Here is an 11,000-nt window from a genome sequence, read left to right as displayed (position 1 = left end):
CCTTTGATTCTGATGATTCAGGCCTAGGCCTAATAAGAAACATGAACACTGCTGAACATCGAAACTGAGAATCGAATTATATAAATTTTTCTGTTAACAGAAAGGACATGTCATGTTTTGTTTAAACTACATGCATATACACAAACTAGTCAGTATTTAATATTAAGCATGAGGAATTCAGACATTTTTCTCAGTAGGCTAAATCCGTTGTGATGAGTCAGTGAAAGGTTAAAACACTGCACAGGGTATACATCTTTTTGCCTAAACTACAAGCCACCAATTGGTGTGCAGAACAGAAATCAAGACTCTGGATTGGCTCTAGGCTGGCCAATCCGCTCTGATTGCAAGAGAGCCTGGTTCTTTGCTTCTGTATCCAGGCGAACATGGAGCTTTGAAGCTTACTGAGGATGTAACATGAATGGGAAATTCAGCTCAGAGAGTACAGTGGGGTTATGCTGCATTTTTTATTATGCTAACAGACCCTGTAAAGTGTTATGTAATCCCTTGAGAAGCAGAGCCTAGGAAAAACAGATAATACTGCATGGCTGAGTGAAAGGGTTTGCATAGAGTAGATTTGACACTATTTCTGCCATTACTTTTATTCAGCATTGTTAAATTAAAGACTATTTTCAAAGGTAAAGAAGACAACCCACTGAAGCTTAAATTATAACATTGTGTATCAATAGTAGGTAAATATCTATATAATAGTATATATAACCTATGTAACATAAGTCAATGTCATTAAGAAATGAATGTGGAAATAGACTATTTGTGTTATTTGTTTGTTATGTTGTTGTTGATTAACACAACGTTAAAAGACAATGGTAGATATTTTTCATCTCAAATAGCTTATCTTATCAAATCTCACATATCTCAAATTCATTTCATTTGTCCATTATAAATGCTTTCCAGTTCTGTAGGAATGATTTAAGAATGGATCACAACATAAGAACAATGAATGCAGAACTGCAGATCCTGTCTGAGAACTTCCTCCAAACCATATCTCTCCCTCATGGCATTTCCTGAGATAGACCCCACTGGACTTAGCCTACAGAATGAAGCATACCATGTCTATGTGACTGTCCTCTGCATCCTAATAGGAAATATGATGTTTGGAAAGAGCAGAGTTAATGGACTTAAATGAATGAGTTATTAAAAATGTGAAATGCAATAGGATTAAATGCACCATCAGTGCTAGAAATGGGCATTCTGGACAATTAACTCAATGCTACCACCTAGAGGACACACTGGTTACTTGCAGATATTTATTTCCCCTTTTTTGCCACATGAGTGTCCTCCAGTGTTTCCTTAAGAAATAACAATTTTGTCCTAAAGGTCTGTGTGTTTGTTAAAATCTCTGACCTGAGACTATACAGCCATGTATATTACATTTAACCCTCATGTTATCCTTGGGGTCAATTTGACCCCCAAGCAACGTTTAACATCATAAAATATATGGTTCACTTTTTTTTTTTTGCTTCATGTTTCATGACTTTTCCTCAATTGAAGGGTACAACAGAGTTAGCATGACATTTGTACAATAATTTGTTTTCAATGTCCTGTACAAATATTTTGTACATTGATGTTCCTTTGGGGGTCAGTTTGACCCCTACTGTATGAAACATAGGATACATGAATATTTGACACATTATGGATATTATTATTTGAATAGTATGAGAACATATTGTTATTATCATTATTACATACACAAGTACATATTACATATAAGTCATTTTGGCACTGTATAAGTCAAAAGGGGAAGCAACAGCAAGCCTTTGGGCTGCTGACACTGGATGGGCAATATTGCCAGCCAGGGTTCCAAGGTTCATAAAGGGGTGTGTGTGTGTGTGTGTGTGTGGGGGGGGGGGGTTGTAGGGCTTTTGATGGTAAGATTTGAGGATAACACAAGGGTTAAAAAGCTGTGGCAAAGGGATTCAATGAAACTAAAAGATGTAGCCTAGTAATGTAGCCTATACACCATGCTATAATATAGCCACATAGGTCTAATATGGATTTTTTATTCCCAATACAAAGGCTTCCAGAAATAGGATAGAATAGAATAGAATAGAATATCTTTTTTTGTCAGTACACAGGCACAACAAGATTAAGTTGGCAGCATCCCATTCCCAACACAATTCCATGAAAGACAATGATTAATAGCAATGATTTATCAAACAGTAGTCCTATAGTCAGTGTCCAACAAGGCCTAAATAGTACAACAGCTCAGTGCAAAACTTGAGTGATGCATGGCAGCCATTATGTGCCAGAATGCTCACCACACACACACACACACACACACACACACCACCTTGAGGTGGAGAGTGAGGGAATACATTAATGAACCAATGACACTGGGGGATGATTAGGGGGTCAGATTAATGAGCTAGGTTGAAAATTCAGCCAGAACACCAGAGAACCAGTATAAATGCCATGGGATCTTCAATGACCACAGTAAGTCAGGACCTTAGGAGTCAGTATACATGTATGTACATGTATATTCTATTTTTAAATGAAATTTTAATTGAGCGAGTTTAGTTTGTTTTGGGCAAAGACAGGATGATCCGTGTTAGCTGCAAGGCCTGTTCCTAGACAGCAGGTGGCACTCACATAATTATGTAAAACGAAATCAACAGCACGCGAAGAAAAAAGGCCGCGCATGAAAATTACGTCATCTAAAGTTTGGCGTACACGTGGGAAGAAGATGGCTCCGAGTGAAGATCAACAACAGGCACACCGGCCTGGAGTTTTTAAACAGAAAAATAAAACACACAAGCATGGCAAGCATCGGACGAAAGGCGAAATTGGGCGGGAGAACAAAGGTGAGATTATTAATTGGCTTTTAAGGCTATTGTTGATGATTAACGACATCGTTAGCGGTAGGCTACTAGCTGACATTGCCATATTCACACTTGGAACCACCACGTGTGTAATAACTCAATATGCTCTAAACCGACGTGACATGTGAGATAATAATAATAATGTGATAACAATGATCATTCCTGAGTTTGTTGTTCGTGCGAAAAGAGAGTGGTCGACTTAACGAAATGTAACAATAAGTTGTGGTTATTGACAGGCCGTGTTGCAGTCATGGCACTTACTAAGAAACAGCGGAGAGAATCGAGAAAAATGGACCGAAGACACAAAGCGAACCAGATACGTCGGAATAAGAAGGATATGGTAAGGAAAATGCATACGCGTGAATTGTTCTAACAATAGGTTATCCGTCATACGCGCCAGCATCATTGATGGGTGAGATATTCCGGTGTTTTGATTAGGTCCTGACAGAGAAACGGCGTTTGGGCAGCAAAGATGGACCCCCACATTTAGTGGCAGTCGTAGCACTTCATGCTGATGTGGATGCTGCAGCTGTGACACGGTTGCTCAGAGCAGAGGGGGCCGGTGGATTGGTAAGGGACGATCAGGGAGTGAGTGGGGCAAAGGACAGTTTTGGAATGATCCTCCCCCGATTTAAACAGAGGTTCATCTTTCACCGACCAGACCCATGTGAGTAGCAAATGAATGTTTAGGTGTGATTAGATTTCTGCTATTTGTATGTTGTTTAAGATCTCTATAATTGTCCTGCTCTCACTTTACAGCTGACCTTCACTCCCTCCTTGATGTGGCGAAAGTTGCAGACAGTCTCATCTTTGTATGTGAGCCTTCAGCTGGTTGGGACAGTTATGGAGATTACTGTCTGTCATGTCTATTTGCACAGGGATTGCCAAGCCATGGTAAGCTTTTGGTAGATCCACCTTCACCTTAGTGAATCAACTATTTCTCAGTGGCAATAGCAATGTTAATAATGTCTTATAATAATAGCAATGTTTTAAACCTGTCTGGATCTTCTTAAGGCAAAGGTTAAGGCAAAACCGGCAATATCACAAGCAAAATCCCTTTGTCAGGCTGAATTTTATACACAGTTGTCTGTCACCATAAGAGCACTGCATTCACATCCTTACATTTCAGTAACTTCCATATGTCATGGCATTCAAATGGAGCATGGTGAGTGGTGATGGCTGTCCTGCAGTGACCTTTTTGTTGTACCTCAGCTCTGGTGTGTCAGGGAGTGGCTGTGAAGAAGCGCGCAGACTGTCGGCGGACGCTGTCCAAGCTGGTGGAGTCCCGCTTCCCCGAGGCGCGCCTCTTCCCGCTGGACTCAGACCAGGACGCCACGCTGCTGCTGCGGCACCTGAGCTCCCAGCGGCAGAGGCGGCTGGGCTTCCGTTCCCGCCGGGCGCACCTGCTAGCGCAGCGCGTGGCCTTCGCGTCCAGCCCCACAACAGGCCTGGGCACGCTGCAGGTGTCGGGCTACATACGCGGGCGGCCCATGCAGGTCAACAGGTTGGTGCACATCGTGGGCCACGGGGATTTCCAGCTGAGCCAGATCGACGCGCCCGAAGACCCGCTGCCCATCCAGGCTACAGCTCCACGCCCCGCTAAGAAAAGAGGAGACGTGGAGATGATGATGGTGAGTGAGGGAAGGAAAAACTCCCATTCATGCAAACAAGCATACTTTAGTGGACAGTTTGAGGGTTCAACTTCTGAGTATTTATTCTGTTGGGATTTGTAGTCTGGGAGAAGATCAATAGAATTGTGCTTGTTAGGTATGTAAGTGAAATTGTTGTTCAAACGCCTAGAAGATTTTTTTTTGTTGTTCAAACGCCTAGAAGAAGTTTTTCCAAAGTGCTTCAGGAGTCGTAGTTCTTTGTAAGTGCTGGTCGTGGACTCCTAGTTGCAGTTGGTGGGCTGTGGGAGATGCTGTAAGAAGCTGTGGGCTTTGTTTGTTTTCAGGATGGTGGAGATGGGGGTGTGGTGCGGGTGCTGATGAAGGCTGACCCGGCCAAGAGGCAGAGTCTGCAGGCGGAAGCGGAGGTGGACCCCATGGATGGAGAACAGACATGGCCCACTGAGGAGGAGCTGCAGGAGGCCGATGGTAAGTGTGTGTGTGTGTGTGTGTGTGTGTGTGTGTACTTGCATGGAAAGTGGATTATGTACGGATGAGGACTATGCGTGAGTGGAAAGTTAGTGCACTCGTGATACATGGACGGTCATGGTCATATAGGGAGCAGGCATTCTTTTGGGGAAATAATGTAACAGAGTTGCGGCGCAGTGATTTTATATGTGTGAAATAATCGTGTTATTTTCAGGGTTACTGATATTGTTAGCACAGAATAGTTGAATAGTCAAAGTAGTCATACTGAATTTGACCATGTTGACATGAAATGCTAAATATAACCATAACATGAATCAATGTGAAAGGGGTTATGAAGGACCTTGGAGAATATGCTGGGATTCCAGCCAATTTAAGATTTATTCTAGTGCTGAGCCATTAAGAAATACACAGGATCTTCTCTAGCCCATTCTTACAGTCCCATAGACAGCGCGGACATGGTACATGGCGAGAATAAGGTGTTAAATCAATGACCTCTCTTCATGGACATGGCCATACAGGTGCTGTTGTCATTCAGACAACAATTGTCAGTTGAAAGGAGAAAATGTTATGTTTGTGGTTTTACCATGTGTCTTGTTGCATTTGTACCCAGAATGTTACTACAAACAACATTAGTTTTGTTCTCTTTAAGAAGTGCTTCCCTGTTGGGTTACATCACAAGTAAACTCGACGTAAAATGAGGTCGCTCACTTTGTGTCCTCCAATCCTCCTCCAGATGAGCAGAAGAAGAGACGGGTGATGAAGGTGCCCAAAGGGACCTCGGAGTACCAGGCTGCATGGATCCTCAACGACGAACAAGAGAACGGAGACGACTGTGAGGACGATGACGATGACAGCGTTGATGATGATGATGATGATGATGAAGATGACGCAGAAGACATGATGGAGGATGGAGAGGAGATTGATTCTCAGGTCAGAACAGAAAGACGAGCAACATTTGAATGAGTCTAGAATGGGATTTTACAGGGCTATGCAAGAGGGCGGCACAGACCAGTTAACAACATGAGTGCAACATGTGGAGTACTTAATTAATATGTCTGTGGTGTGATACATTTTTCTTAGTTTTGATGACCTTGTTCCACTTAGTCATGTTGACAGTATTACAGTGGTTGTATACCACACAGTAGCCAAGCCCACTATCCTTTTTATAGAACTGCAACAGATTGTAGATGCTAAATTGTCAGTGAAGTATTTGTGACCTGACAGGGTGTAGTATGGAATTTATCCACACTGTCTGAATCATGGCGCAGGAAGTCACTGGTATGCAGGCTACGAGAAGTCTAATGTCTCAAGTGCTCAAGCTGTGAGAACAACTTGGTCCCCGCGCCTTTGGAAGAACAGTCGGTGCCGCACATTGACCCAGTGTGGTTTGTTTGTGTGTCCGTTTCTATGGCGGCAGCGGTATCAAGAGGGGAGAGCGGGGGGCGGGGGGGGAGAGCCAGACAGGATGTGCTGGCCCTGAGGTCAAGCCGCTGTGGACCCCCTAGCGACGTCGTGGCCCACGGACAGATAGAAGATCTCTCAGGGTGGAGCCCCTGATGGGTAGAGAGAGAGAGAGCGAGCGAGCGTCCTACCCTGGTGACATCAGTGCGGGGGCGATTTCAGTCGCACGCCCCCACCCTCGACTGGACGGAACCGAGTGCATACGTGCCGGTGCGTCAGTGCGCCACGCAGCCCGCGGGCCCCTGTTTGTTTTCCCAGCGTCTGCCTCCCGAGCCCCTGTGCCAGGCTACTCCCCGACGCAACAATAGTGTTTGGAGCCGGGGTCCCGGGAGAAGCCTCGCCGGCTTCCTGCTCTTTAGACACGGCTTCCCGTCCAGGCCTGGTGGAGGGGGGGGCGGGGTCGGCGGTCGGATGGCCATTTATTTATATCGGGGCTCGCACTTTGAACGCCAGAATGGGGGAAGCTCTTTATGTTGTAGTAGCAGGGCCCCACTCAATTTATTTTCATTGGGCTTGCAATTAGCATAGTGTTTGATGTCTGTGTGTATGTGACTAAAGGAGCACAAAAGAGAGGGCTTTTTCTTTCTGTTCAGTGGGAGATGGGAACAATGGGGGAAGTGGTAGAGGGGATGATGGTGGTGGTTGGTGATTATTATTATTATTGCACCTGCGATTGTTCGGCTTGGTTATGAGTCCGGTGTGAAGGTAGGGGGGGGGGGGCAAGCCACTGCTTGCCTTCCATGTCCGACCACACCAATCGCGTTTGGGTCAGAGAAGGCACCATCACCCTTAGTGGTGCACTTCAAAAGGGTATTTTGACTTTGAGGCACTTGCCGTTTATTGGACTTGTTGTATCCGGTAATTCCCCACAATGTTGTATTTTTAGAGAAAGAGAGAGAGAGAGTGTGTGTGTGTGTGTGTGTGTGTTTGTCTAAGGCTTGTTGCTTTCAACCTTGTGTCTCTCAGGATGCTGGCTCAGGCTGTGGCTCCGGAGATGATGAGGAGGAGGAGGAAGAAGAGCTGAAGTCCTCGGATAACGGTGGGGTCGACCAGCGCTACGACGAGGCCATAGATCCGGCGGAGGAGCAAGATGGGTTGAAGCGGTACCGCGAGGCTCGGGCCCACCAGATGTTCCCCGACGAGATCGACACGCCTTTGGATGTCTCTGCCAAGACCAGGTAAGGGCTCCAGAACCTCGGTGGATCCAGGAGAGTTCAAAGCAGAGTCCCACACACACACACACACACACACACACACACACACACACACACACACACACACACACACACACACACAGTCCCCAGCTGACAGACCTATAACCTGGCTCACAGTGCTGGAGGCCCTTCACAGGCCAGAGCGTTTATGAATTGGACATTTCCTCATGTGGCCCAGGGGAGGTCTGCTAACCGCCTGGCCTCACCAGGGGAGGAAGGCCGAGGAGCACAAGCCGCCTGTCGGAGCACTCCACAGGCCAGGCCCCGGGAGCCATCTGGGTCCATGTGTTTGTGTCATACAGAGAGCAGGCCTGAATTATGCTTCATCTCTGTCTGATCCTCTCTCTCTCTCTCTGTGTGTGTGTGACAGGTTTCAGCGTTACAGAGGATTGAAGAGTTTTCGTACGTCCCCCTGGGACCCTTTGGAGAATCTGCCGTTGAACTACTCGCGCATCTTCCAGTTCCAGAGCTTTGAACGTACGCGTCGCCGTGTGCTGGCAGAGAGCAAGGAGGAAGAAGAGGGTGCTATGGTATGTGTCTTAGGAGTGTAATGCAGTGTGTGTGTGTGTGTGTGTGTGTGTGTGAGCAGTTATTCTGTAGCGGAATGTGTGTATGTGTCAGTATGCTGATATCTGTGTTCTGTCGATATATATTTACCAAGTGTGGAACAACATTGAAGCTTCAGTACACTAGGTGGCCTTGGAGAATACACTAAAGTACTAAATCTGCTCAGAATGACAAAGTGCTGATAAGTTTTAGTGGCTTCAGCTTAATTTGGGCAGCCAGGGGTAGACCGCTCTATGGGCCTGAACGTGTGTATTTGGATATTCCATCTTTCTTTCTTTCTTTCTTTCTTTCTTTCTTTCTTTCTTTCTCTCTCTCTCTCTCTCTCTCTCTCTCTCTCTCTCTCTCTCTCTCTCTCTCTCTCTCTCTCTCTCTCTCTCTCTCTCTCTCTCTCTCTCTCTCTGTTGGTAGGTGGGCTGGTATGTGACCCTGCATCTGCTGGACGTGCCTCCCTCTGTGCTGGAGAGTGTCCAGCAGGGCCGGCCGCTGGTGCTCATCTCCCTGCTGCCACATGAACAGAAGGTACAGCACTGCTCTCTCTCTCTCTCTCTCTCTCTGTTTAACAGCTCACTTAGTCCTGACGAGGAGAGCACTCTCTCCTGTCAGTAAATCAAACTGTATGTAAGCTCAGTTTATATAATATGATATAATATAATACAGTATATTATGAATATAGTGAAGTTTATTTATATGGCGCATTTCATACACAGGTCATTCAATGTGCTTCACATAAACAAAAGCAAACAGTAATAGCTAATAAAAGCATATTTTATATAACAATATAAAATATACAAAAATATAAAAAAAAATATATAACAATTTAAAATGAAAATGAAAACAATTTAAAATGAATATGGACAAAAATCTACAGAATCCAATATAGTATGACTGTAGTAATATTGACTGTAGGAACAGCCTCATGATAATACTCCACCCTCCACAGATGTCGGTGATGCACATGGTGGTGCGGCGGCACCCCAGCAACACAGAGCCCATCAAGTCCAAAGAGGAGCTGGTGTTCCAGTGTGGGTTCCGTCGGTTCCGCGCCTCGCCCATCTTCTCCCAGCACACCTCTGGTACTACCATCAGCCACATGGTCTCACGTTCGAGAGAACTTGTTGGTGTTGCCATTTCATCAGATTAGATAAGAAATACTTAATTCATCCCAAAGAAAATCTGACTGTCACAACAGCACCGTCCTGTGCATGTACACACACACACATACAAAATAAAGATAAGTATAATGACGATGATGATAATTAGTTCATCATTGAAGTAAAATTGATCAAAACAGCATATTGAGGTGATGATTTTGAAGTGAGGTGTAATTTTGTGCCCATTTAGATGTCAAACTGCTGAGGGGCTTTCTGTCGTTCTCAGATGAGAGTGACACTGACCTGTGTGTGTGTGTGTGTGTGTGTGTGTGTGTGTGTGTCCAGCTGACAAGCACAAGATGGAGCGCTTCCTCCGAGCCGACGCCCCCACGGTGGTGTCCGTGTACGCCCCCATCTCCTTCCCCACCGCGGGAGTCCTGCTCTTCAAACAGAGAGACAACGGTAAGGTCAGACGGTTTCCTCACCGCCAAGCACAGTGCCCACCGTCCCCACTTGTGTTCTCTTCCTGTCCACTGTGTGGACAAGCACAGCTTAGATCATTGTATGTTTGTTTCGGTGTAGAAGGAGATTGCTTGAGTAAACAGATAGATGGGCTAATTCTGTGCCTACAGTACACTTTTGTAAATGTGTGTTGACTGTTCCCCTATCGGAATGTGTGTAGATATCACGTGGCGTCTTGTAGACGCGTATTGTGTACGGAGTAAGAAAATAAAGTGATCCAGTCGCCATGGTGATGTTTTGGTCTGCAGGTATGCAGGACCTGGTGGCCACAGGCAGCCTGCTGAGCTGCGACCCCCAGAGAGTGGTGCTGAAGAGGATCGTGCTGAGCGGTCACCCCTTCAAGATCAACCGCCGCTCCGCTGTCGTCCGCTACATGTTCTTCAACAGGGGTGAGCGCTCACACCACAGCACTTGCAAACACACACACACACACACAGACACACACACACACACAGACATACAGAATGTGTATCCTAAAACCCACAGAACCGTGGAGCAATTGAATGCATGTAGGTGTTGTGTGTTCATGCCTCCTTTCTCTGGCAGAGGACATCCTGTGGTTTAAGCCGGTGGAGCTGCGTACGAAGTGGGGCCGAAGAGGCCACATCAAGGAGGCTTTAGGTGAGCACTAATCTCCGAACCTCAGAACCGGCAGGATCACTTCTTATCCTCGCACTAATCTCCTCTGGAAATGTATATTACAGCCGCCTGTACTCCAGACCTCAAGGGTTCGCTCACATATGCCTGCGCAAAGTGGTTTATGTCTAGATTACCTGATTATCAGGGCCATAGGCTTCTAGGGGATTAGGGGGAGAACACTTTGGATTCAGAACTGACTGGATGGGAACATTTGAGTGCTTGCGAGATAAACTCATTGTGTGTGTGTGTGTGTGTCCCAGGTACGCACGGGCACATGAAGTGTGTGTTTGACAGCCAGCTGAAGTCTCAGGATACCGTGATGATGAACCTCTTCAAGCGAGTGTACCCACGCTGGACCTATGACCCCCACGTGCCACTCCCCCTGCCCTGGGTCAAGCAGGAACAGGAAGTGGACATGAGCGAAATCGACATGGAGTAGACCAGGAACGCATCATCCAAACAGTGTCTAAGAGTGGAGTGTCACTTTAAATATCACATGTATGTAGTAATAAACCTACGTTTCAAATCCAAAGAAATGGTTTTTTTTTTGCGGTTTACGTTTATGTTTTTGAT

At 45.8% G+C, this 11,000-nt stretch overlaps 1 protein-coding gene across 1 annotated transcript; it reads left to right on the top strand.

Annotated features, from left to right (window-relative positions):
- Positions 1–2,664: 2,664 nt before the first annotated feature.
- On the top strand, positions 2,665–10,957 carry tsr1 (TSR1 ribosome maturation factor). Its single transcript, XM_048264603.1, has 15 exons — positions 2,665–2,819; positions 3,074–3,177; positions 3,276–3,504; positions 3,597–3,731; positions 4,050–4,468; positions 4,792–4,933; positions 5,667–5,863; positions 7,361–7,572; positions 7,979–8,138; positions 8,584–8,694; positions 9,116–9,248; positions 9,612–9,728; positions 10,037–10,177; positions 10,335–10,409; positions 10,688–10,957. Exons 1-15 carry the CDS (start codon positions 2,702–2,704, stop codon positions 10,864–10,866), a joined length of 2,472 nt encoding a protein of 823 aa, XP_048120560.1. The 5' UTR covers positions 2,665–2,701; the 3' UTR covers positions 10,867–10,957.
- The last annotated feature ends 43 nt before the right edge of the window (positions 10,958–11,000 follow it).

The sequence above is a fragment of the Alosa alosa genome, chromosome 15 (genome assembly GCF_017589495.1).
Source record: "Alosa alosa isolate M-15738 ecotype Scorff River chromosome 15, AALO_Geno_1.1, whole genome shotgun sequence".
Classification (NCBI taxonomy): domain Eukaryota; kingdom Metazoa; phylum Chordata; class Actinopteri; order Clupeiformes; family Clupeidae; genus Alosa; species Alosa alosa.
This window is presented reverse-complemented; position numbering and strand designations above follow the sequence as displayed.

What these genes read in the sequence shown, in the direction of transcription:
- tsr1 (XM_048264603.1), top strand. Translation starts at nt 2,702, where the DNA reads ATGGCTCCGAGTGAAGATCAACAACAGGCACACCGGCCTGGAGTTTTT. An exon ending in AATTGGGCGGGAGAACAAAG is followed by an intron (nt 2,820 to 3,073) that starts GTGAGATTATTA and finishes GGTTATTGACAG; the next exon opens with GCCGTGTTGCAGTCATGGCA. An exon ending in GGAGCTGCAGGAGGCCGATG is followed by an intron (nt 4,934 to 5,666) that starts GTAAGTGTGTGT and finishes ATCCTCCTCCAG; the next exon opens with ATGAGCAGAAGAAGAGACGG.